Source organism: Podarcis raffonei, chromosome 9 (genome assembly GCF_027172205.1).
Source record: "Podarcis raffonei isolate rPodRaf1 chromosome 9, rPodRaf1.pri, whole genome shotgun sequence".
Lineage (NCBI taxonomy): Eukaryota > Metazoa > Chordata > Lepidosauria > Squamata > Lacertidae > Podarcis > Podarcis raffonei.
In genome coordinates, this window is record NC_070610.1 from 49,764,703 (window position 1) to 49,792,674 (window position 27,972).

Below are 27,972 nucleotides of genomic sequence, written 5' to 3' on the forward strand. Positions count from 1 at the left end.
GAGAACAAAAGCACAACACACCTCTTTCTTTACAATCAAAATCACAGTTAATCAACTGGAAATAAAAGTCAGAAGTTAATAGCCAAGAACAACTTGCAGGAAAAATATTCAGGTGAAGTTTATCAGCTATACAATACCAAGTACCATAAGCTTGGAATAAAGCCCATATATTTTTGCCAGTGTCTATAGTGTGTTCCATTATGCAAAAGCAACACTCCAAATTCTCCTATATTTGCAACATTGTTTACCTCATCACCACCAGTACCTGCTAAAATCAGGTGAATTAAGAAGGTAAATTAAGACTTTTTCATAACTTAAAATTTGGCCGGAAAAGAAAAGCCCCTGGTCATGCTTAGTTCCACTCACTGCTGCAACAAGCTCTAGACATGCCAGTTTAACTAATAGCAACACAACACTATTACTACACAAGTTTAAAGAACAAGATTGCTTAAGAACCACACACTACACAAAGGTGACTTTTTTGTATTTTTATAAAATCTGCAAAGATACCACAAATTATGCATACTAAAAGCTAGATATGCACACATTTCATTCAAATAAATGAAAGTAAATATATTTCTTTTATATACAGTTTAATCCAAATTTACAATTGCATCATTTTCATGGAGGAGGTGGCATAGATAGAGCACAGGTTTGAGATGTATAACTTCAGCACACTGAAAAGATGCTATATAAAATGTGTATCATCAATTCCTAGTTCCTTTGCAAAACAAAGTAGTTCTAAAAGGCTAGTTTGTGTGTAGAAATTAATTACTGGGAAATCCTCTTATATTCATATACAAATATGCACATATTCATAATTGTTCTATTCAGATTCACAAGGCAATAATGACAGAAAATTGCAATGGATTTCAACCATATCTACCAGAGAAGTCCAATAAATCTAAAATGTTGGATCACTTAGGATATCTCCCAGTAATAAGGCATCAAACAGTGTTAGGCTTTATTTGTAGAAAGTTACCTGAAGACAGCTGAGTATCTCACTGTTTTGCTGTATGTAATGAAAATGCACCTATTCCTACCACTCCTTCCACTTCAGGGAAGGAGGTTTTCCATTTCCTTATTCTAAGCATTTTAATTTACAATAACTGAAATGAACAGGTAATTACAGGTTAAGTATCCCCTTAACTTCTACCTCCCAATACAAATAACTACTATTTGAATTAATCATTTACATTTAAGAAAAGTGATGACTTGGACAATTTAAGTTCAGTTGGTCGTAGCAAAGTATGAAATTTGCACTTTATTTAAACCCATTTTGACAACATTTTTTAGTATGTACTATATTTGTACTTTAAATAAAAACAGTGTCAAATTTGTACTTTAAATAAAAACAGTGTCAAATAACAAAATATAATTGTTTAAAAATAACCTCTCCTTGAAGTGCAAGTCACTTAGTAGAGCAATTAAACAGAAAACACAAGCATCTCTTCTAACTGAAGGGTGATTAGTGAGCCACATATTACTTTTATCCTTCTGCTTAAACTTAAAGATGTAACGTTTACTAAGCCATACCCCTTCCCCTCTGCAACCTACTTTTGCCTAAGTACAAGTATGAACCAGCATAAAATAAAACACCTTAAACCAAAAAGATTGATGCCTAACTCAAAATTTCATACTCAACGCAAAAGAGATCCTGAAATAAACTAAAAAGCAAAACAAAATCCAGCACCCAAGAAACGTGCACATTCCTATACAGCATGGAGTGTGCATGTACTGTAAAAAAAATTGCTGATAGTAATATATGCATTTATCAACTTATGTCATTTCTCCATTAAAAATGTCTTCTTTTTGGCTTCTATAAGTAGAAATAATGATGGAAAACTTGAATGAGAAAAGCTTTGTAAGTTACATGAGTATACCATAACTTCTTTAAGAAGTATGAGCTGAACCATAAGGCATCCCAAAGTATTTTTGCATATAATATTGGAATGCAGATCCTGTAAACAATAAGTCAGGGACAGCAACACGGAGACCAATATATTTTCCCTAGGATCTCTTTGATTATTCGCCAAACCCAGTACAACTGATCAAGGGCAAGTACTTGGAACTTAATTTTGTGAGAAACCAATGCGATCCTTCGTTTTCCTATACATTTGTTTTTAATCAAGCTTTAAAATAGCTCTCCCTGAAGATCCTTGAGCTAAAATACTGGCATTAGGAGTTGATCTCAAGGTTCAAGCTTAATGAAAGTCTACTGCTCAGGTATATCACTTCTTGATTTTGTGGCAGTACTGTTCTGGTGTATGCTGTTACTCAACTCCTGTACAGTATTTGTAGTGGGAAAGTTTATTGGGACCCACGCCTGAGGGGCAGCTGTAGAATTACCAGCAAGGATCTTGGAAGAATTGGATTGATGTCTATGATGATCACTTTCCTCACCAGTTGGATGTCGTTTTCTCCCAGATTCTTCACTAATGGGAGGCTGAAAGAAAGCATGGAAATATTATTATACCCTTGCAGTTATCAGACCTTATTATGATCTAGTTTTGAACCTCAAAGCCTGAGCATTTAATGGTTACTCCAAATGGCTGAAGTGCAGTGACATCATGCCAAAATATGAGAAATTGTTTCTTGAATAAATAAAGGGAATGTGGCCTGCATGAAAGGTATCAAATACAACTCAGCAACAACATTTTCTCTTTTAAGACCTGCTTTGCTCTAGTTGTCACTGTCAGGTATCCAAGATTATCTATACAGATGACATGTACAAAGTTTCATAATGCAGAAAGCAGAATAGAAAATGTGCAGCATGACTACAAACCGGTTTGGCATTTCAGACCATATTACATTTCAGAATGTCTTAAACTTACCCTCCAATCTTAACAGACATTTGTTGACTTTACATTAAATTTGGGGGTTGTGTCTCTTAAATCAGTCAGTAATGTTAATACACTAAATTAATTTGCTTGAGATAGCTTGAACACTTACATCTACTCTGAAGTCTTCCAATCTTTTAAAGTTACAGAGGTATTCTTGAAGCTTTGGATCAATAGGTGGCGTTTTAGACTGTGAATACTTTAGATAAGCCCAAAATTTTTCTAGTCCATAGAGTTGACCTAATGAGAGAACATGTTGGAGATATCTTAAAACTAATTAAGCATGAAGTCAAGCTATATTACACAAGACCATTATGAACGAGGTGTTACCAGATTCATAGTCTCTCTTTGTTTCTTCTTGGAAATCTTTGAAGATCTCCTGCCTGAACTTTTTTTCCAGCCCATAGCTGTAAAACCGGAACAAACACTCCAGACCGTATCTGTAGAACAGTGAATAAAGAATAAGAGCACAAAAATCTCTTGATGCTGTTTTACCATATTTATTGTTCTCCTTATAGCAAAAACAACAACAAAACATCACTTTAAGGATCAGCCATGGGAATCTGGGAAGCTTATCCAGCTATTCCAATTTTCATAAGCTAGTTCTCTCTCACACACACACACCCGCCCACCCCTACCCCTCAGTACAGGCAGCTACCTTGTTTCTTGTTGAGTATGCCATACCCTGAAAACAGAACAGCATATTTTCATGATGACTTTTACAGAAGGATTTAGATATGATGAAGTGGAGGTGGGGATTCTAGATGATAAACAACTGTCTTACACTAGTTAACTGTAGCTACATAGTGGAGAAACATCCCTGGATTTAATTTTAGACAGTGCCCAGGCCCTGGTGTGAGCTATTTTCATGTTGATCAGCACAATAGTGGTGAGTATATTGCTAACAAATATAACAAGACTTGTACATAACTCCACAAAAATTCCTAATCTTATGTTATTTAAAACAAAAAATGGAGACGGTGGAAGCACCTGCCTGTTGGGTTTTTCTGTCCTTTGCTTTGAATCAAAACTCTGGCAAAAATTTAGACACTGAAAGAAGAATCTTTCCATTTGTTTAGTGCACCCAAAGCTGCTATCCAATGAGGAAGACTGGACAGCCAAGGATTCCTAGCAAACAGTCTCTTAAATATCCATCTGATAATTTTTTACAGTCTGTTGTAAGCTCCATATTCAAGAGGAAACACTGCATGATGGAAAGAAATCTTAGTTTTCTATTCTGCAGCTGGAACCACTTTATTTTGCTATATTAATGCTTCAGAAGCACCAAAGGAATGCCATTAATATTGATACACAAGCTGGCACTTGGTTCCTGTACAGTATATATCTTTACAAGTCAAACAAAGCACTACCTGTAGTGTTCTTTTGCATCATCTAGAGCAAGTTGCTTGAATTCTTCATACATTTTCTTGTTAAAGTGGTCTCTGAGGAAAAAGGACCAGAAACGAAATAGTGTGTTCATTTCTTGAGACTGGCCGATTCCCAACCGTTTCCTTTCTGGAGACAAAAATAATAAGGTAGCAAAGATGAAAGATAATCTATTTAGCATTCTAATTCTACTTTCTTCAGAACAGGTGCTTTGTATGAATCTATGCCACAAAAGAGTAGCAACCAAAAAAAAATACACCTTACACTACAGCTTGAAAAAAAGTTAACGTTAAAGTCGCTTATGGCATTCATTTATTTCTGTCTCTGCCATGCTCCCGTGAGGTCAGGGATTCAAAACACAAACCTGATTTTTCTATAAAGATAACTTAGAGGCAATTTTTGGCCATGCTTCCTTTCCTGTGTAGACAGCCCTGAAAAGCTGCCATAAGGGCAAAAGGATGCAGAGGGATAATCAAAACTGCCTCCCCTTTTACTTCAGCAGGAGCACCCATTTGCAATTCAAGTCCCTCCAAAAATATGTAGTTATATAACATTGTTGATATCCTACAAGCTATAAGAACAAAGACAAAGCAAGAACATAAATGGTTATCGTACTTAGAACTAAAGACAAAAAGCTATTTCCCGTTACAGTTTATCGTATTTCATATTTTTTACCATTTAGGCATCTACGGCGATATTTGTGGTACACTTGCTGTGTAAAACCATTTTCTTTTAGAAGTTCATGAGAAGGATGCTGAAATTTAGGAAGCGAATTTGGAGTACAGCCGTAACTTCCAGATAGTGGAGCACCTTCCAATGGCGATGCATTTGAACTACTATAGAAAATAAAAGACAAGCTGCTTAAATTCTTCAGAACATTTTTGAATATAGGTAATTGTGCATTCTCTTTTAATGAATAATGTAGAACCAACTTTCCAACCCTGTCACCAATAGGCGATCCTCAAAGTTAAAGTCAAATCGAACATTCCGAATGCCTCCAGGGTCTATACTAATTTCAATATGAAGGTGGCAAGACTACATTTAAATGTATAGCAGGAAGCATGGTTAAATAAAAATATTTCTCTGATCATGGTAACTTTTTGCATGAAGGGAATTTTGGGCAGATGGAAACATAAAATATGCCATCTCTTGCCTGCATTTTGAAGTAGGAGATTCTTAGGGTGTATACCACACACTTCCCCCAAAATTTTTGAATCTGCTCTGATTTCACAAGGTTCAGGATGGAATATAATGCATGTACAATGAAAATTATTTATGTTTAGCAAACCCACCCAATAGATTTGGTTCTACACATACTTTTGAGCAAACCCTTTCTAGTGTGATGTCCTACCATACCTAACTCTTTATTCAGCTCTGCTTTTTCTGACAATTTGTTAGAACTCTGTAGGATTGCAAAGGCCCTTCAGTTCTGGCACAACAGATATGGAATTACCACAGAACACTCCTCTAGCTACCACTACAGAAAACAAGTCTAAATGACACAGTATTATCTACTATACATCCAAGGAAGGCTTCATAACTGCATTCAGGTATTACCTACTGCTTAGTCCTATGCCTGGAACTACATGACTGTTCCCTGCTGTGACTATGACAATGGTTGCATTTGGATAATTAAAAAATGAATCAGCCTCCTGCATCTTCATGTAACTCCTACCTTCATGAGCAGGAAAACAATCCAGAAAGCTGGTTTAAACCAGGGGTTTATATCCTAGCTTCCCAGTTCAGATGTAGCTACTTGGATTGCCTCCCCGTGCACTTAAAAAGAAGTAAAGCAGCTGCATGTGAATACAGGTGGTTTGTTTTTATCCCAAATGATTGTCCAAATGTAGCCATTCTATTGAGACAATGCCTATACTTAACTAGATAAAAATGTTTTCACATATACTGATGCCAGAGGCAATACAAATGTAAGCCAACAATGTGGCAAGTGCCTGTAAACTACCATTCATAAGCACAAGCTGTTTTGTGTAATAAGAATTTGTGTTCTGGAAGAGATTTCCATTACATTTATAAACATGGAATCCATTTCTATGAAACTCCTGACAATATATGCTTGCAGGTTATGTTCATCAACCGGCAACACCTGAACATATCTTGTAGTTAGGGGCTGTGTTTATTTTGAAGGATACCCACCATTTATAAATAACAATTTCCCCAACATAATAGGTGTGAGCACTTGCTCTTCCCCTCTACAGTTGCTGCTCATGTGTGCAAACCTTGCAGCTTTTAAGAGTATTTCATTCCTCTCATTATTCTCTTCCTCTTACTTACTTAGTTATATTGTGTAATTAAGCAATTTTCCAATGATCCTATGAACACAGAAGATTAAACTAAGTTATAATCTTAAAAAATATTGCTACCTTATAGAAGATGTTCTTGGCCTGTGATCCTTGGAATCCATTACCCAGCCAACATGACATTCTAATGGAGGGTTTGTACTATGCCGTGTTTTTCTTTTCCTCCGTGTCTATAATAAAATATAACATTATAATTTCCTGATGTGACTGGTGCCACTTTTCTGAAGAATCACAGCCTAATTAAAGTCAAGTTTCATAAAGTTTCACATTGTATATCATATGCATTGTGAGGTCATAAAGTTGAGCTTGACTACTCAACTGCCTAGCTTTAAACAAGAAGTTAACAGTGTGAATATTTCACAATGGATTTAGCAGTTTTGGTCAAATCCAAAATTATTTTTTCCTATACTACAATATTTGAGCAGCAGGAATTTTGAAAGTGTTACAAAGCCTGTGCTCTCTGGCAACAAGAAACAACAGTAAGTATCATGATCTGAAAGTTATGTAGAAAGAATTTAGCTACCTTAACATCAATGGATCTTGCTTCTTTAACCACAGGATAGAACCTTGGTGTTTTGTTAGGATCTTGTAGCCTAGGTGTACGAGGTGTTTTGGGTGTTCTGGTAGGATGGACTCTAGGAGATTCAGGGACAGCTGTTGGCAGTGAGCGAGCCATTGTTGTTGGAGGCATTTCTTGGATGCCAAACAATTTACAAGCCAGCTCTTCAGTTAAGTCTAAACAGAAAGACCAGCAGATTAACAGATGAACACTAGGCATCTTGCTTTCTGTTGCTCTTCGAGGCCTTTTACCTGGCTCTGTGTTTATCTGTTTCTTTAAATTCAATGTTATCTTCTTTTATTAACTTCTTAGTATAACAATATTTAATTAAGAGTCCCCCCTTTTTATTTGTAAGAAAAATTCATTGCATATACTCTCAGTATGTATAAAGTAAGTCCCTTGCAACCGAGCTGAACAGGAACCACTATAAGCACCTGGAACTCCATGTGAATAGTGAAGGACTCATGGAGTTCTCAATCAGGTTGCACCATATCAACTACCATCTTGATAACTTATAATTTTGCATCATTATGAATATATACCTTGTTGAGATCTTGGAGGACCCGGAGGAACTTCCTGATTTGGATCAATTGCATGCTCAGGCGTAAGATTGTCAAATTCTTCTTTACTGATGAGATTTAACTTCTTAAAGTTTTCAACTTCTTGCTGAAGTGGGGATAAAAGCTTCTGTAACAATGTATCATAAATTATAGGATAATAGCTGAAACAAGCCATATCAACATGAACTATTTGTTAAACAATCACATATTATTTACTAATATTTTAGTAATTATTCCAACTGGCAAGCAGGGTGCAATGAAACTGTGTCATGCTCATGAAGACAGTAAAACACTAAAATGGAAGAAAACCAGTCCTTCCAGGTTCATATCCCATGTCTGAAATAGGTGATCACCCTTATCAAACAAGTTGCCAAACAGAAAGATTTTGATAGCAAGAATGATTAAGAATGCTCTCAGCCAACTGTCCCATATGCAGGAAAAAAGAAAATTGTACCCTAATCTCTCACATCTCCAATTGTGTATAGCATTATATGCCAACGGTAGGCATGGGCACAGCTAAGGGGAGAAGCTGCCCCCCCCGGCAAGTAAATCAATAAAAATAATGGCGGTTCCGCCCCTGGTAACATGAAGCTTCTCCCCTCTAACATAAATCCTGGCTACACCAACGATGGTGGGCATTATCTTTGGATAAACAAAACCTGCTATGTTCCACACACTGAGTAATATCGCAAACCCACAATAATTTCACTTAAAAATCTAAGAACAAAATGCCTTGATCTCAAGATTCTGTGCCTAAAGCAGGAAAAGACCTGCTTTAAACACTGAACCTGAAAAAGATAGTAACAGAAAACCTAGACAGACCAGACAAATGACTTCTAAACCATTAGTTTCTCAATTTAAAAGTATCTTGTTCTTCTGCAAACATGTCACTTATTTTTTAAAATTGATCTAGCTCAAAAACTGACAATGAGTTCATTCATTTAAATTGAATTCCACTATTACCTACAGAAGTACAAAAAGACCAAAACTTTATTAGCATATGGATTTCTACTTAATATACCACTGTTGATAATCTGAGCCCACGACATATGTATTTGATTCAATAAACATTTAATACCTATTTATTAACCATTCATTAACATAATTACCTTCAAAGCAATGCAGTCATTTTCACTCTGTTCTGTCCACAAATCTTGTTCATAGTAGTATAAGCCATCATTAATAACTTTGGCAAGTTCTGATGTAATTTTTGCTCGTGAGACATGGTTGCCAGTGCGATCTCCTCCAGGATGTTTTCTCATATATGGGGGTGTTTGTGTTACAATCAAAATCTTATTTAAATCCTGGTCATCAATTTCATAATCTGAATCACTATCTGACCACTCAGTGAATGTATTTTTTCGGCCTTCTATTTGTTCCATCTCTTCATCAAACAAAAAATCAAGTTCTTCCTGTTCTTGTTCCTCTAAAGGCAGTGGCTGCTGCTGTCCTGACATCTCCTCAATTACAGGCACAGATTCCTGGAAAAGGCAAAAGTGTTTCACACTTTCAGTGAATCAAAGCTAGTTTATCACTTCTTGAAATAATATTGGGAAAATATCTAACTGGAAATAAAATGAACAGAGGAATTAACTGCAGGAATAGCAGTTTCAGCATCCCAAGTCATACAGAATGGAACAGAAGGATTAACAAATTATCATTTACACTTCTTAAAACCACACCTTTTTTCTTAGGCTTACAACTCAATTCAAAAAATAGTTCTATAGTGTAACAGAGTTCTAACACTGGCCACAATTCAACAGAGAGCCAAACATGCTTAAGCCTCCTGATTTCAATACGCTGATTGTGGCTGGCATGTTTTGATTGTGGCTGGCATGCTTTACGTATTTTTCTTCTCTTTTCCCAAAACAAATTCAATAGCATGTCACCTATGGGCTGCTTTCCACAGATGTGGGGTATAATGCAAGCACATGTACAGTGGTACCTTGGGTTAAGAACTTAATTCGTTCCGGAGGTCTGTTCTTAACCTGAAACTGTTCTTAACATGAGGTACTACTTTATCTAATGGGGCCTCCTGCTGCCGCCATGCCACCGTCGCACGATTTCTGTTCTCATCCTGAAGCAAAGTTTTTAACCTGAGGTACTATTTCTGGGTTAGCAGAGTCTGTAACCTGAAGCGTATGTAACCCGAGGTACCACTGTACCAGTGATGGATCCATGTAGCTTTAAATACCTCCCTCCTAAGAAAAACACAACAGCAAGGTAAAGACCAGTTTAGTGCCAGGAGCAACTGTGCAAAACTTGTCAACCCTTCCCTGCCTGAAAGTGCTGCTCTTGTTCCCATTACTTTAGCAATGCGGAAATAAGGGAAAGGACACTAGCCCCTGCTGCAGTGAGTGAACCATAGGCCATTGGAAAGTAAACCCATTTCAATTCAAGTAAAAGAATCACTAAAGAGTATCAACATGGGCACAGATGTTGATATACAAGTGCCTATATACAGCTCAGCATGTAATTGTGGCATTGTCAAGCTGATCTCCCTCCTCTACCTTTCCCCCCTTCCATATGCATCTTGCCTATTCACATTTAAGCTCAAGGACAAAGCTTATGTCTATTTTTTAAAAAAGAAAATACTGTGAGGCACTTTGGAAAACAGTATGTAAAGGTGAATAAAATGAATAATTAACAGACAGAGACAATCTGTGCTTGAGACCAAAATCACTAAAAGAATACAGTATATTTGCTAAAGTTATGATGGCCTGAAGGCTGTACTTCGACATGTGTCTAGGTCAGGCACCCCCAACCTGTGGCCCTCCAGATGTTTTGGCCTACAACTCCCATGATCCCTAGCTAACAGGACCAGTGGTCAGGGATGATGGAAATTGTAGTCCAAAACATCTGGAGGGCCGAAGGTTGGGGCTGCCTGGTCTAGGTCATGGTACCTTACATCCCATGTCTCAATCCACATTTTTCGGAAGGAATTGAAGCCATGGTACCACTGTAATCTCATTTTATCACCAATTCTAAATTCATTTCAATGTGCCTTATTTATATAGCATTCCAGGTACAGAACTATCCTGAAATACTTTTTACAGTATCTGGAAGACACGTTACTTAGAACATCTTACAATACCTTTGGCTTTGCCGGGGATGGACGATGTCTTTTTTTAACTTCTATCCAAGGTTCAGAGTCCAGATCTGGCAAGCTTGTAGATAATCCTTTAGACATTGTTTGAAGGTTACTTGTTTCAGTGCTTTTCTTAGTAGTTAGACTTCCCATTCTTGGAGAACTTGGTGCAGATTCTAAGATTGAAAATTATTTCTGTATTTAGAACAGATCAGGCTATTGTTTACCATTGTTTGACTTACTATTTTTCTTTTGTGAAGTTGACCTACTTTTCCATTCATGTCCTTATTGATATGTGTTTTAAGACAACTAAGTCTACAGAATATTTTAAAATGTAAGGTGTAGCTGACAAGTGTAGAACTGGAGCTTTGAATCATTCCCTGATCTACTGTCATGTTCCCCTTCTGTTTAGTTGGTAGGACACTAATAAGAAAAATGAAAGAGTTGATTCCTCCTCTGACTCAGATGTCAAGGCCAACAAAACTAATATCACTGACCAGAGAGGAAATCATTCCCAGTTTGGGGAGATAACTACAACCATTAATTGAACTACATGGCAAGAGAAGGTCTACTAGGTGGCAGGCAACTTGAAAAACAGGTAGAAAGAGTGGAAACAAAGAGCAGCAACAAACAAGTGTCTTGGTAGTTATCCGGGGAGACAAAGCAGTCCAGGCCCTGGGATATCCCAGCAGCTGGTGCTGGAAAGGAAATCTCATGAAGGATCTATTCTAGTGCAGTTATTGCCACCTTAGCCAATCTACCTGCATATTCAAGTGTCATCAAAAGGAAGGCAACTGCTATAGAAGTCAGGCTGTTCATTGTCCAAGATAGGAAATATGTTTTCACCTAAAGAACCCTCAACTTAGTGCTCCCTTGGATTAAGATCAAACTTCAAGCAGTACAGTGGGACAGTAGAATGGGGGTGGCCTACTGCACAAGAAAGGAAGTTCTCTGCATGTCCTCAGCCTACAGAAGTTCACATGTTTTTCAGAGTTAGGTGGAAAAAGAAATAAAAATAGCTTACCAGTATGTGAACCAAAAACTTTGCCTGGTATAAATTCTGGACAGTTAATAAGCTGAGAAAAGTCTGTTTGTGGAGGTCTGCGTGGAGAGGGTCCTGGAATTGGCCATTTCTCTGGTTCTACTCTTTTCCTCATCTTCTGATCCACTATTTCTACTTCTGTACTGTCCTTTAAAGCCTAGATGACACAAATACATAAATACAAATAAACTGTATTGTTGTATAACAATTTTTTTTGTTTCAAATGGCTGTTTCATATATATACCTTTTCTACAGAGAAAACATACTTAGCTTATCAATAGAATTCACATTTCATCATGAAGCCAACAAAGCCTTTCTGATTATCTAATTTATCTTTGTATCAAAGGGATATCCAAGAGCAGAGATTGCTTGTTTCCTAAATCTTGCAAGAGTCTGAGAGATCATACACTTCCATTTAGAAACAGAAAGTCCACCCCAAAAGTGCTACTACATCTTGACTTATTTTTATAGTTCCAATGGGTATGTTCTGACCTATTTCTTTCAAAATGAATTTTATAATTGTTTCAATTATTCCTGACAATGTAGGATTGATACCAAGAAGGACCAATGTACCTCTTCTTGCTGGTAAGGAGCCAATAACGTATTCTGCTTTACTAAGATGTATTACTGCTTGTTTGTGTTTTTTTAAAGGAGAGCGTATTTTTCACCCTTCTGCGGAAAAGTAATTTAGAATTCTCACATTTGTTTTCTTAAAGTTCTACATTTAACAGCCCTCAATGGCAAGTGAAATAACCAAAATATGCTGAAATTCATTTTATATTGTTCAGCTTGCATATTAGACATGTGTTGCTTTGGTATTTTTGGATTTCAAACGTACTATTTTATAAAAACTGGATTTTGAAGCATTAAGTAGCTTTAGGTTAGACAAAAAAATTGAACCAAGCTTTGTTGAAGTTTCTAATTCAGGTTTCCAAAAAAGACCCCCCCAAAAAAAAAAAATTATATTACAGTAGGGACTAAAAGCTGAAATTGGCTTACCTCTAATATTAGACTAACATTTGTAGTAAGAGCCTGCACACGATGGAAACTGGCAATCAAAGAAATAGGCAAGAATCCTTGCTGGTCCATCTTTCTCCTCAAGAAGAAGTCTCTTTCCAAGTTTTCTACACTGAAATAATACTCACTAAATAAAGAAGAATGTTTGGTTAGCCCACTATGTTCTTCTAAACTACCATCACCCTTTATCAAAGCTGGCTTACTTATCTCTTTAGAGTAAATATTTGTTTTCTCACTTTACTAACTTTTTGAAGATATTGTCCTATACCACTGTGAGTATTAAATAATAATAAAATAACTTATCAAAATAAAGTACCATTGCTTCACTTACCATGACCAGTAAAAGCAGTCATAGGAATGGTTTATGCTAGCCTGAGTGAAGACAGACTGTTAGCTCCTTCCCCAGCTTTGCTGAGTAAACTTGTTAGTTTCACTGCTGTCTGCTAAAGGCCTAAAGAGGAAAGCAAAGAGGGTTGCTTCTGTGGGGAGAAACAGCGGAAAAGGAGCGAAGAGGGAATCTCAGGAAGAAGATAGCAAAAACTGAGTGCTTTGACTGAGGACTGAGAGATGCTTCAGGACAGGAGAGTATGAAGCCTGCTATGCATTGGGCCCACTGAAGCTTGGTTACTTTTCAAGCCCCAACTAGAAAGAAGTACAGTGGACGCTCGAGTTGCGAACGTGATCTATGCGGGAGGCACGTTCGCAACCCACAGCACCGCGTCTGCGCACACATGGGTCGGCGTTTCTGTGCATGCGCAAAGCGCAAACCCAGAAGTAACCCATTCTAGTACTTCCAGGTGTGGTGTGGTGCGCAACCCGAAAACGCGCAACCTGAAGTGTCTGTAACCTGAGGTATGACTGCACCTTTCACAGTAAGTAGCCAATAGTACGTTCACAGTTGGGATGAAAAAACAACCAACAAAACTTGATTTGCCAAAGTGAAACTATATCTTGGGGGAAAGACAATGGGCTCGTGTTACAGATAGAAAACTTGTTGCCAGAATCTCTGGTCAAGAACAGCTTTTGCAGACACACATGTATTCTAAATTGTCTTGTATGGGTTACAGAGAGGGGACCCTCTCTGGTAGCTAATTTGGAAGTTGAAAAACATACACACTTCTCCATCTACTTTAGCAAGAGCTACCAAGAGGGACTCTTCTGATAAATCCTCAAGCTGGCTTGTGCCATCCTTTGAAAACATCTGCAGAGTTGAGAACTGCCTGTGAGATGAGGAGAAGGAATGTATTAGGGCAATTCCTCTGAGGAATGCTTCGTTTCAGAAGCCTGTTTTGACTGTGGCAAAATCAGATGAAATGCACAGCTTTGGGAAGTTATTATTTGCTTCATCCATCAAAGGAAGAACTTCTCCCTGCCTGGGCAATTTTGGCTTAGAGGAGCAGGGTCTATTTTGGGCTTCAGAAATGCCCTCCATTTCAGTTTGTCAGTCTTCAATAATTAGATGGCTATTGGGCTTCCATGTAGGACAAATTCCCACCTGCTCCACACCTTTGTTTTTGCGATCAGGTCTGACAAACCAGCGTCATTCATGTTTTCTGGTCACTTTTTGCTTCTGAGTTCACCCTAGAATGTTCTGTTATGAAACTAGAAGCAAAGGAAGCCTTATAATTTCAAAATCTGGTAGGACTCTAGATCAAAGCAGTCTACATCAAACCTAGATTTGGCAGCATCTTAATCACAGGTTTGACAGACTTGGGTTGTTTTTCTTTCTCCATGTGCAGAGCATGTTCGATTTTTGTCTTTGCAGGAGTTCTCAGGAAGAGCGACAAGAGTAGAGAAAACAAGAAAGGCAGGTGGATGGAGGCAGGTTTCTTCCATAAGACAAAGATAAGAAAAAGAAAAGGTGCTGAAAAATTAACAGGTTAGAAAGAAGAGCCAGCTAAAGTGAAAAAAGGGCATAGAAGAGATTTTCCTTCTCAGGAAAACCAGGATATGAACAGGAGTCTACTCAGCAGAACCAAACTATTAACTGTTTTCTGTCTTCAATCAGGCAGTAGAATGCTTTTTCACCACAACTAAGAACAGCTATTGTATAGAAATACAGAACAGGTGTAATATACAATTAGAGTACACACACCTACTAAGATAAGCATTATCATATGACTAGAATGTATAATTATTTGCAACAAAACAAACTGCACAGTTGGGTACACATGCTGATCTTATCCCTGTTTTCAATACAGTGCAGAAGTAAATGCCCAAGTTAAAAAAATAGTCATTTTATTTTCTCTCTACCTTGCATCAATAATGTGTAACTTCAGTATTTGAGAATAAGACTATCAATAGCTTTCAATGGCTACACTCTGCTTCCACGGTTGGAGACCATGGAGGCAGTTTGCTTCAGAACACTAGTGGCTGGAAATGGGAGGGAGGGAGAGTGCTCTTTTGCTTGGGTCCTGCTTGTGTGTTTCTCACAAGCACCTGATGGGGCACTGTGAAAACAGGATGCTGGATTAGATGGGACCAATGGCTTGATCCAGAAGGCTCTTATAAGCGTACAGTAGTAGCCACTATTATAGTCATGCAATGGAGTTAAGTTTATTAGTGGCCCTTCCTTCAACTACCTCAAAGTAGCATTAGCTGGGGAAACTCAGCCAGATGGGCAGTGTATAAATAAATAATTAATAATAATGTTATTACTGTATTTTAAATTTATATTATGTTCATAGAGTAATAGTAATAGTTGTAATGGCATTAGCATGGAAAGGGAAAAAAGTTTAAGTTACAAAATGCAATTCTTAGAATGATTAATTTATGCTATCATAAAACCACCATGGGATGCATATCCTATACGATAAAACACAAACATTAAAAGATGTGGATAAAAGAAGGGCATGAGCTTTGAAAAGATCAGGAAGATATGCATGTACTTCAGTAAGCTGGAAAGATACACAAGTAAAAAGAAACTGCCTAAAGATACTAGCATATTCTCTGCCTTAAAGCAGCATAAATTTTTCTACAAAATGACAATTTAAACTCCATCTGGGAAGTAAAAATTCTTGGTTTATATTCACTGTGGTCACCTAGAAAATGCTCTCAAAAGTGTTTGAATGAGCTTGTATGACACCCAAGATTCTTATCTCTGGGAAATATTGGAAAGTGTCCAAAATATGGAACACAGAAAGAAGGGGAGAATACATTTCCATAAGTGAGTTAATAATAAAGGCTCCGGAGATGCTCTCAAGAGCAAAGAGTGCATATGGTTCGAAAAGTGTCAAAATATACATATGGAGCCCCCAAGAAAATTAGCCCAAGACAGACTTATAGCTTATTGAAACCAACTACTGATTATCTGAAATAATATCCCTCAATCCCACTGAAGCCAGAAATATGCCACAACATTACATAGGTAGTATAACTTTACCAAACTACGAAAAAGGAAGAAGACATACCCTCAAGGTTCTTAGTTTAAGAAAGGCCTTTTCCTCCAAAACATGGAAGGCAACAAATCAATATTGATGACAAAAATACATAATCATTTTAGCTCTGAATTCTACCCAACATTCAGAACTCTGATAAGGTAGAAACTCATTTTATCTGAATTCTATTTTCAGAATGGAACCAATTATATTAATTTTCAAAATGATTCCGATAAGGTTTCTCTTAGAACATAAGGAAGTGCAGTTTATGGCAACAAATGCAAATTATGGTTGTGTTTAAAAAACAACAACAACAATGTATGCACCTTATATTAATTTTCTCTCTTATAAGGTTATCCCGATTAAGAACAAATAGAACGCTTGGGGGAGGAGGGTTTCAAGGCTAGCTATTTAATTAAAACTATAATTAGCAATACTAGAAATTAAATTATGCATATTCTAACTTGTCTTAACACTTTATTTCTATATGGCTGCAGAATCTGTAAACACAGTCCAGAAATTCTAGTACTTAATAATTTAGAAAATAAAGACCTATTGCAACAAAAGGCTGGACAGACACCCAATTAGAAAATTGTAAGACCTTCCAAACTATTTGGAAGGTGAAAAAAGCCTCTAACATTCCAAGAACAGTAGCACATTCCATGATAAGGCTTGGAAATTTCCAAAATAATTAAGGAGACTTTGTGAATAATTTAACCACTACTGGGATATCTGACTAAATCCTACCATTAATAGCAGAACTTGAAGATATGACCAATATTTGGTTTAACAATGTGCTGAGCATCAGAGGGGGACATCATCATGTTCTACCTTAGAGGATCTGGATTCTGTACTGCAAGCTCAGAAATCTGACCACAAAGAAGAAGTGTCTGAGGGCAGTGGAAGCCAGCTGATTAATGTAACATGGAACTGTCAGGTTTCACAAGGCCCAGCAACAATAACTGGGAAAAATTGAAACTGGCAGCCTTAAGCCAGAGTCTATCTGCCAATAAACCAAATTTATTTTTCTTTTTTTCATTTCAATTAACTGTAACAAAACAAGCAAGCAACAAGCCACATAAAATGCAAGAGCAACAAAAACCACCATTAAACTATGGCAAAACAGGGTGTGCAATATGCTAATTCATAAACCCTTCACTACAATCTGAAAATTCTGAACCACCCTGTGATCCTTGAATGAAGGGCAGTACAGAAATTTAATTAATAATAACAACAGCAATAATTTTCTCCAGGGATTTGGATAACCAGCCTTCCAAATGGCTTTTTACAACCCATTGAAATACAAGGGAATATTTCCATTTATAGCTATATATAATATGTTTTCTTCAATTCAAACACAATGGCAAAGCACCAATAAGTACTTTGGAAAGAAAAATTAAGAATGGCAAAATTACTTCCAAGCCAACATAATTACAAAGTTTTCATATGTACACAGTTTTACTATACCAAAACACAAGCATACCTAAGTTACAATGTCAACAAAATGCCACAGACAGAATGGAGTAAGGATGTATATACATGGATTGCATGTGGTTTATAACACCAAAAAACTCAAGACCTGTTCTTATTAAAAGTTCACAGTGAAATATTTGTAGCATTTCCAACCTATGCCACAGGTTTATTTGAAACCACTGGCTTATTAAATGTAGTCTTGTACAGGCACAAAGTTTAACATCTTGCTTCCCCAACCACCTGCACCATAAACACAGAGCAGTCTACTTACATTTGGCGTTTAATGTATTCTTTTAGTAGTGTTTCATCAACAGAATACACCTGCATTCCTGTTCCATCATCATAGTAATACATCATACTAGTGTTAAGATCTGGCTGAAATGGCTGGTCAGTTCTCTCATTATATTGTTCCCGATAGCCATATGAATAGTCATGGTTCACTTCAGGAAGGAGGAAAATTGAATTATTACAAATTATGAGTCTAAGTATGTGAAAATATAAAGCCTCGACCTAGTCAATGTTTAGAATTATTTGAGAGAGTCAACATTTTATTTTATTTATTTCATAAAATTTACATATCACCTGATTGTAGAAAAAACTTCAAAGCAGTTTACAATATATATACAGGAGTCATGGGCTAGAAATATACTTTTACTTTCAGAAAACACATGGCAAAGTTTCTCACTAACATTATAATCATGGAATAAGAGGACTCTCTCAGGAAGCAATAACTGCTTAATGACAGGATAACAGGGAATAGAAGGACAATTTTCACAATGGAAGGACATAAATGGCAATTAACTAATTCCTATGGGAAGAGACACTATTTGAACTGTCAATATAATTTTTTCATAATAATTTCTATTTTCATACTTCGAGGGTTTCCTCTTCCACGTCCTCTTCCTCTTCCTCTGCCCCTTCCTCTTCCTCTGTAAAACCCTCGAATACTGCCACCTTCACTTCTCACACTAGAGACTTCATCATGATCATCTCGTTTTTCTCTATCCCGTCGCCAGCCTTTTAGAAATAGGAGAAGAAATGTAGATTCCTAAAGTTACAGAAGTGAGGTTTTAACAAGAAGTAGTTGTCAATTAAATGCAAACACATTCAATAAAATTTAGATGACATACTAGTTCTTGTCTCATTGCGTCTGTTGTTGTGTGGCACAAGCTTGCCTGTTTCTGGCTGAGATCTTGAACTGTTCCGAGATCCTGGTCTATCTTGGCCTTCTGGCTTCATATCATCTAAATGAAGTGGCACCCATTTGTGCTTGTTACCTTCAAGTGTAAAATATAGAACTAGAATGCTGTTAAGAATACCCATTAACCCTATAAAATATATTACATTTATTAAGTATTAGTTCCCACATTTTGAATAAATATGCACATATGAATTCATTCTAAGAATAACAGCAAATGTCACAAAGTAACTTTCTGAAAGTTACTTCATGAAAATTTCATGAAAATATGTTCCGAACATACAAGAAATAGCTTCTCATCCTATGCACAGTCCAAACTCAAATTTCAAACACTTGCAAGTTATTAGATGAGGGGGAGCTGTGGAGGAAGGCATGCTAGCTCGGCCTCCTTTCATTTTTGGCACCTTCCATAAGATGAAAGGTAGGGAGCTGTTCTATCTGTGGGGACTCCTTGCATGTATGCAAACCCCAGAAAATCAGACTGCTGCAGGAAGAGTAAGATATCACTGGTGGGCCTCAGTAAGATCTTAAAAGGACACTCTTTTAAAGCAGTTCTTCAGAAATTTTATCCCACTGTGCCTTTTACCACGTTCATAGGTTCTGTGGGGATATCATTGAAAATACTATTCAGTTTAATGTGCTTTGGAGACAGTGAACAGTTTTATGTCATAGTAGTAATATTAATATTATAACTGCTCACTCTTTTGCACCTTTCTACCTTCCAACTCTTTTGAAACCTAACCTATGCTAATCCCAGATGAAGAATATCTGATTTCATACTTCTAGCCTATGTGAGTTTTTCCTGTAATATAAGCAGGATATTAGGTTGGTTGCCACCTCATTAAGTGACTTGTGGGGAAACAAGACACTGTCAGAGGATTAAGGAATTCCCTCTCATGACAAAACTGATGTGATGCACTCAAAGTGCTGAAGCAGCTCCTTGTTTCTGAATATGATTTTTGTGTTCTGCCTTAGATTAAAATTTTATCTAAGGATTCATCTGCATGCATTTGCAGTATGAGGTTACTGATCTTCACACAGAAAAAGCTAATGAAATTTCTTTATATATAAATTAATGCCCAAATTTAAAATTTTAGGAAAATGAAGATTTGCTAAATCCTAAAATATTAATACAGCAAGATTTGTGCAAGCACAATAGAACAAGCACTATTGAAACAGTCGTAAATTAGAGTTTCAACCTTTAAAAAACTGTCAATAAAATTAACAAGAATGTGAGAAATCAAGAGCACAAACACACATTACAGCTCCATTTTTTAAATTTAGTCATGATACCTCAGGTTATAGAAAACGTTATTAATATACTAGCCCAGACCAACCTTTTTTCTTTTGATTGTTGATCTGAGCCTCATCTTCACTAACGTTTTCGCCAGGAATATCCGGATTTATTTCCAGGTTTTCTTTGATTTTGCTATTATTCTTCCTTTCATTCTTCTCTTCTTTCTCTTTTTTGATTGGAGTTTTTTTATTCTGATTGCTTATATTTTTACACTGTAACACAAGAGGAAAAAATTTAGAGCTGAATCCTAACCCCATTCAAATATTTGCAGCCATCCCATCCTTGCTGCCAAATTTGAGCTCCATGATAAAAAAGCGAACCACTCTTTCCTACTGTCCTTTTATCAAGTGTTCAGCTGACATATGCAAAGGAACAGAATCACAGCAGAAACTGCCAGCAGAAACTCCCAGCCTCAACTTATATGTGTTGGCTATACTATCTGTACAGTCCCTATTCACACGTATTCAGAGCCAGCTATATGTATGAAGGCTCTGTACATGTTTCCAAGGAACCTGCAAAAGCAAGGTACGTGGCACAATTAACATGTGAGGGGGGGCTTGCTACCACAATTCCTCTATTGCCTTCACCAATCGCATCAGTGAGCGCAAGAACATATGGACAGACCCAAGAAGGGTGTTTTTTTTGCTAAGTGTTGTCAGTATTGTTGTATATTATTAACTTAATTCAATCTACCTCAGTTCATTGTTAAATTTGTTTATTGCTACAAAAAAGTACTAAAAACTGCCTTTTCATATATGTATATGTATAACTGAATAGTCATACCTTGGTTCTTGAATGTAATCCATTCTGGAAGTCCGTTCAACTCCCCAAACCGTTTGAAAACCAAGATGCAGCTTCCGATTGGCTGCAGGAGCTTCCTGCACTCAAGCAGAAGCCGCGTCAGATGTTCGGCTTCCGAAAAAGTTTGAAAACCAGAACACTTACTTCCAGGGTTTCGGCGTTCGGGAGCCAAAATGTACGAGTACCAAGGCATTCAAGGACCAAGGTATGTCTGTATTCCATTATTAGTAGAGTTAGATTTCCAGCTAATGTGACAACAGTTAAATCCATTATTATCACTATGGCTCCCTTTCTCTTCCCCACATGCTTCTACTAGCAGGCTCCTCTGCAATCCTTCCTTTTCTCTGTTTCCTTCTCTTTCTTTCTTTGGAGGCAACTTGCCGAAATAAGCAATAGCTGCTTCCTCAAAACCACTTTTGGTATCTACCTCAGCTGAGCAATGGTAGCTTTATCTGCAAAACACTTTCATGTAGGTGAGTTACAAAGAGACAGATCATTTGTTACTACGAACCACTCAGACAGAACTCTCTGAGTGGAGCAGCTTTCTTGCAGCAGTGATGGTGGTCCATGTTCTTTCTCCTTCAAACAGGGTTTCACATAACACTAATCCAAGTTGTGTGGTTTGTTTAAACCATGTGGCTGTTTAAACCTAAGTGCTCCCATTTCATTCCTTCGTTTGTTCAGATGAAGCAACAAACCACAAGCCTTGCATTAGTGTAACATTCAAACCAGTGCTTATGGTTTGTTTCTCACAAATAAACCATGATTGGGACTCTAGTTATAGCTTTGAAGAACATAGGTTGCAATGGGTTTTGCTGCCACAGACAGAAGATTGGGACTGATCCTTTTCAGCTTAAGTACCATATCATTCCACATTCAATCAGATTTCTAAATCATACTTCAGAAAAATCAGCTACAAGAGTCCTGTGGCATAGGGTAGAGAACCGTGAGCTATTTACAGAATGCTTTAGGAGAGGGAAAGGGGGCTGGCTGCCCAAAAATATTTTTCTGTAAATTGTCTAGCTGCCCTTGCTGATCTCCCAAACAGATACCTAGGTCATCTGTATGCAAAACAATTGTCATTAATTAACAGATCAGCCTTGTACAACTCAATTATGCTTTAAGAATGAACTGAACATTACGTGCATCAATTAGTTCTATCATACCTCACTGATATTGTGTTTTGCAAAGGTCACAATATGAAATTATTTTTATGTGGTACAGAAAAGAAAAGCCATCTAGAAATATGTAAATGTTATCATTGCAATTTAAACTTGTTAAGGAAATAAATTTGCCTTCATTGTAAACTAGTCTTACAAGCAATTAAACTAACAGTTAACCAGCTTGCTCACCTCCATCTCTTGTACCTTATAGCTGCTAGCTCCTCTGCCACCACATTGAACCTAAGCTTGTCTAGCATTCTGAAGCTGGGAAAATTACAATACTGTTATGAAAAGAGCATTATGATGATAGTGCAGAGACAGGAGAAAATTGGCTGGTAGACAGAATTGTGAGAAGAGAAGAGTGCAATATCGTTTGTTATTTCTATGAGGCAAGAGATACCTGCCACACAGAAGTGGCAAACTTCATTGTTGTTGTTACAAAGAAACGTTAGAAGTGTACTTACTTCAGAGTTGGCAATTTCACTTGGTGTTGGCCAGTTTGATGCATCACTGAAGTCATTTGCCTGCAATGGTAATGAACACATCTTACTGTCCAGAAACATTTGTTCAATAGCAAGCAAGCACCCCCATTTGACACTGGATTTATGCTACAGTTTTACAGAAATGAGATCACAAAACAAAAATTATTGATTCTTACATATCCTGACTCGCAAAATAGGACAGTGAAAAACCAAACTCAGCAACGTGGGTCAGCAATTCTGAATCCATACACCTTTTTAAAAAAATGTGCTCAGTCATTTTTATGAAGGCAGTCTTTTCAAATTTGATATTAATGTTATGAAATAATTTGCATAATAATTAACAGTCAATGGATGTGAATTACTTTAAGCTAAAATCAGCAAGTAAACATAGCTTTTCTGCTTATCCTCTATTTCCAATATAACTCTTAGTAAGGAAAACTTTTCCATCACTTTGGAAAATTACATACAACACTCAGACTAGCTATTTACTTCTCAAGATGCTCCTACAGTAACTTATCCCTTTTTCAGTTCGAAGGACAGACCATATTGTGAGATAACGGCTATCCTGAAAAAGGTATCAATAAATCTTTAATAAACTTTTTTGTTTTGCTTTAAAACAACTTTCAACAGTTTAATTTCTGGGTACTCCCACTTTCTAAAAAGCATATACAAATAGATTTTAAAAGCAACATTTGTATATGAGAAAAGAATTTCATGTAAGTCCACCAGCACTATCTTTCTTCCTGAACTTGAATAAGATGATAACTTAAAAGCTTTGCTTCAACAGTTCAGTAATAAGGGTGAAGCCTATGGTTCAGGTTTTATAGTCTTTTCCATATTAAAAAACCTATTCATATGAAGTATGTGGTATCAAAGAAATCCTTATGATAATTTAAATAAATATGCAAATACAGGATTATCAGTATATTACAATAAATGAATTTAATAATTATAAAAGTATTAATTACTAATTAATATAATAATTTAAATCTAAATTAATAGACTATAAAACTGATTTGGACTCCTAAAACATACCTTACTCGATTTCTTTACTTTCGATTTTCCAGCCTTTATGACTTTAGCAGAACTCTGCAATTCTAAAATGAATAAAAGAAAGATGTGATTCAAGTAATCTAGAAAGAGTAACAAAACCAAGTTCATCACATAATTTAAATACTATGATTAATTTCTGCTCTCAAATTATTTAAGTACAAGTTGAAACAAAGAAATTCCACAAAGTACAAATGATTTTTTAAATTAACTGGATAACGATCGAACTTGAAAAAATCATTTTTTCAGCTTGTCAAATTAGCTTAAGTGTTAATTCTAATTTGAATACTGCTATTAGCCTTGTAAAATGCTAAGATTACTCACATCAAATTACTCACATAAGTTAGAATCTTATGGCTGCAATCCTATCTATACTTACCAGAAACCGTACGTCCCATTGATATCCTATCAATGGGACTTCTAGATAGGAGCCTATATAAAACTTGATGACTGAAACTCACACGTAGACTATATTACAAAAATAAAGATGCATGGCGATCTCAGTTTATGATAGCTTTAAAAAGAGATTTTGTTAGAAAAAAATAGATTAAAATGTATTTTTATACTCCAGTTAGTGCTTTATGAGCTGAAACTGGCACAGTTCATATTTGTAGATTTCAGAACAAATATCCAATCTATGTCAGACAAATTCTTACTTTACCATTATGCTTATAGATATAACAACTATTTAAATATTTCAGTCTATGCCCCCACAGCTGTCACATGTGGAATACAAAATTCTGGAAAAATAAATACTCTTATAAACTTTGTATTAGCATACAGGGCAAATATTACTGACTAATACATGATTAATGCTTCAAGTCTTCTCTATATCATTCTGAACAGACATATGAGTGAAGATTCTAGAGCCAAAGTGAAAATAAAGGAACAAAACAGTCTAGTTTCAAGAAGTCAATCAAACATTAAGAATGTAAATAGTATACTATAAACAAAATCCAATTAAAACAAAAATCTATCTAGTGCTTAGCAGGCTAGCTAAATAATTAAAATTAATCTAATGTCAATTAATTGTTTGCATCTTTCTGGCGGTTATGAGGAAAAAACTGCTAGTCCTATCAAAAAGCATCAAGTATAGATGGAGGGGATGCTTTCCCTATACAATATATGTTTAACAACCTAGGGAGGAGTGCAAATGTACACGAGCCTAACAAGATTGTGACCCCGTGCTGTACACTGTAGGAATTTAAGATGGAAGAGATATATTGTACACAGTACTACTTTGTAATATATTCCTTTTTAATATGTAACACATTTTGAATGTGAGCTAGTAACTTATCCAAAAGAGAAATAATATGATCAAAACAACAACTGTGTGGTAGAGATTATGCTCATTGTATTGCAGAAGAATAGTACTGTACTATTGGGGTATCCAATGCGACAACCATGTGCACCATGGTGGCCTCAGGCAACCCCCAATCTGGAGACCAATGGGGAGTGTCATAAACACCACTCTAAGCATTTTGGAGAAAGGGTTGAGTAGCATAATATATTACTAACCACCACCACATTTAAAGCAAGAACTAGTCTGGCATATCATATCTGACAGCATCTTTTTTGAACATGGCTGCTTTAATATTCTATTCTCGCACTACAAGGTAGTGCCTGAGCAACTATCCATCTGTCTAGGCAAGCACGTAAAGCTGAATGTGCACAAGTTAAATGTGTGTAAATTGCAGTCTTACTGTGTAGAATCAGTTTGCATAGCATCACTTAATGAACTTATTACATGAAAGTTGAAGATATGCAAAACAAATTATCTATTTAACAAAATACTAATTAATGCTAATTAACCTTTTACTTTCCCTATTTTTTAAATGTAAAATACAAAAACTAGTTATTTATGGCAGAACTCTATTTTTATTTGTAAGGTATTTAAGCTAGAATATTCAACACATTTATTAGGGAGCAAGTACTTAAGAATTCAACTAAATTAATTCTTTTATCCAAGTTTTAAATTGTACTGTTATATCACTTTAATCTAGCTAAGTCCCAGAGCACTAATATAATACCTTCTATTATCTCAAAGAGTGCTGCAACTACTGCTGCTGAATTTGAATACCATTTCATGATAATTCCTGCTACACGGTGGCATACTGTGATTTGTGATCCACAAATTATATACAGTACAGCACATGCTAAAGTTTCTTGCAAGACCATCAAGCATGAACTACAAAGCAAAGCATGACTAATTACTACAGTGGTCATTCTCTAAAGACCTGTTAGCGCAAATGTATGTTTAAAAGCCTTGAATTTGCTTCCACCAGAATACTATCACAGGAACCCTAAACTATGAATAGTACCCTCAAGAAAAAAATGAAGGAAACTCTATACAGAACTCACGCTTTTCAGTTTTATTGTAGGTAATGCCAAGTGTTGACAAACATGCACAGTGACCAAAGAAAGAGTAGAGGCTATTTCATATGTTAACTCGTTAAGTTTTTGTTTGGAAGTACTGCAAACTTATTTAACAGCACCACTCATACGTATAAGTTCACAAATATGTAGAACTGCAGCATACAGTGGTACCTCGGGTTAAGTAACAGTACTTAATTCGTTCTGGGGGTCCGTTCTTAACCTGAAACTGTTCTTAACCTGAAGCACCACTTTAGCTAATGGAGCCTCCTGCTGCCGCCACCACACGATTTCTGTTCTCATCCTGAAGCAAAGTTCTTAACCTGAGGTACTATTTCTGGGTTAGTGGAGTCTGTAACCTGAAGCCTATGTAACCCCAGGTACCACTGTATATGCATACAACAGAGGTACATACACAACGATTTACATGCAAGCAGGAACAAACTATTCCCTGCACACAAGTGGCATCCAAACAGGATTCTGACACGAAGCAGACCAAGCATCAGGCATAAAGAAGGACAAAAACACAGAAAAGTTCTGCATGGGCATAGTGGGTCTACAACAGTTCCCCACCACCACCACCACCACCACGACGTCTATCAAGTGAGATCTCTTCTCAGTCGCGTCCCCCCCCCCCATAAGAAGTAGCCACTTTCGCTTCTAGGCACCCCTACCGCCGCCAACTGAGTTCTGGCTTTCCCAACCGCTTCGCTCTCACCGTCCACATCATAAAAGAACTCCAAGGCAGAAGAAGCCACACCTCTTCACGCTCATTTTCCTAATCTGACCATATATGCAACATGAGAGAGGGCAGGGAAGGCTGAAAAGAGCTCCCTGGCACCGGCTGGCTGGCTGGAGGCAAGCAAGCACACGCCTTTCTGCGAAGCCTGTGTCATTCGGGGTCGCCGCCGAAAGCGGGCGGGGGAGGTTGGAGAAAGAGAGAGAGAGGAAGAGAGTGGGGACGCTTTAAAGAAACTTGAGAAGGAGGCAGCAGCAGCACCACGCGGGGCTCTGGTCGTCCCCGCAGTAGGTCAAAACACAAGCTCCCTGTCCGCCCAGCCCTTTCCTTACCCGAGTCCTGCGGGGCGAGCTCGCTGCCGGCTGAGGCGCTGGAGGGGGATAAGCTGCCGCCGGAGACGGGGGGAGGCTTCCAGCGGGTCCAGGGGTTATCCTTGGGCGGGGGGGCCTCGACGGCGGGAGGCTGCTGCTGCCCCGGTTGGCACTTGTCGCCGTTGCTACTATCCTCTTCCTCGTCGTCGTCGCCGCCCTCTTGCTGCTGCTGCTGCAGCCCCTCGCCGGAGCCGCTTTCCCGGGGGGCTTCGGTCACTTGGCCGGAAGGAAACAGGAGCTGCTCCTGATGGTTCTCTTCGGGCAGCCGGGCCCCGCCGCCGCCGCCGCCGCCGCCACTCTTCTCCGCGCCGCGAAGTGCTGCCTGCGGGGCGGCCGCGGACATGCCGAGAGGGGTCCGCGCCCGCTGTCCTCCCGCGCGCTCCTCTGCCTCCGCTCCCCGCGGGGCTGCCGTAGGGCGGGAGGGGGAAGAAGAAAGAGAGCCTCTAAGCCGAGCTGCTTCGTGCGGGGGGCCTGGCCCGCCCCACGGGGGCTGCGGCTGGCGGGGAAGCAGCCCCCCCGCCCCAACAGCGGCCTCCGGGGGCGTCGCCGCTCATTCACCTCAGCGGGTGGTTCAACCGCCACCGCCCCGTGCCGGGGGGGGGGAGGGAGGGGGTTGTAGAGAAGAGAGACGCGCGAGAGGGCCGCGCACGAGAACGCGTCGCCGCCGCTGAGGGGCCGCCCGGGGTTGAGGGGCGGGAGAGGGGGGCAGGAGGAGGCGCCGGAGCCGAGGCACGGTTTTCGTGGGGCCTGCTTTGAGGTCCGGCAAGGAGCTCCGTCACAGCTGTCGCGCGTGTGTGCTTCCTCGCGCCGGGGGAGGCGGGGTGGGTGGGAAGAGGGG

The 27,972-nt window shown here is 38.1% G+C and overlaps 1 protein-coding gene across 5 annotated transcripts; it reads right to left on the bottom strand.

The window, feature by feature from the left end:
* Positions 1–473: 473 nt before the first annotated feature.
* LARP1B (La ribonucleoprotein 1B) lies at positions 474–27,972 on the bottom strand. 5 transcript variants are annotated; one of them, XM_053403426.1, is made up of 19 exons: positions 27,096–27,972; positions 23,637–23,698; positions 22,584–22,643; positions 20,196–20,367; positions 18,791–18,958; positions 18,534–18,677; positions 17,932–18,100; positions 12,793–12,937; positions 11,776–11,950; positions 10,758–10,927; positions 8,773–9,144; positions 7,646–7,790; positions 7,068–7,279; positions 6,608–6,714; positions 4,902–5,062; positions 4,211–4,355; positions 3,171–3,280; positions 2,953–3,080; positions 474–2,446 (listed from the first exon to the last, which is right to left on the bottom strand). In XM_053403426.1, the coding sequence occupies exons 1-19, from the start codon at positions 27,475–27,477 to the stop codon at positions 2,216–2,218; spliced, it is 3,258 nt and encodes a 1,085-aa protein (XP_053259401.1). In that variant the 5' UTR covers positions 27,478–27,972; the 3' UTR covers positions 474–2,215. The 5 variants fall into 5 exon arrangements, with proteins under 5 accessions (XP_053259401.1, XP_053259405.1, XP_053259403.1 ...); XM_053403430.1 differs by having other exon boundaries at positions 7,646–7,769; positions 18,791–18,937; positions 27,096–27,971; XM_053403428.1 differs by having other exon boundaries at positions 18,791–18,937; positions 27,096–27,971.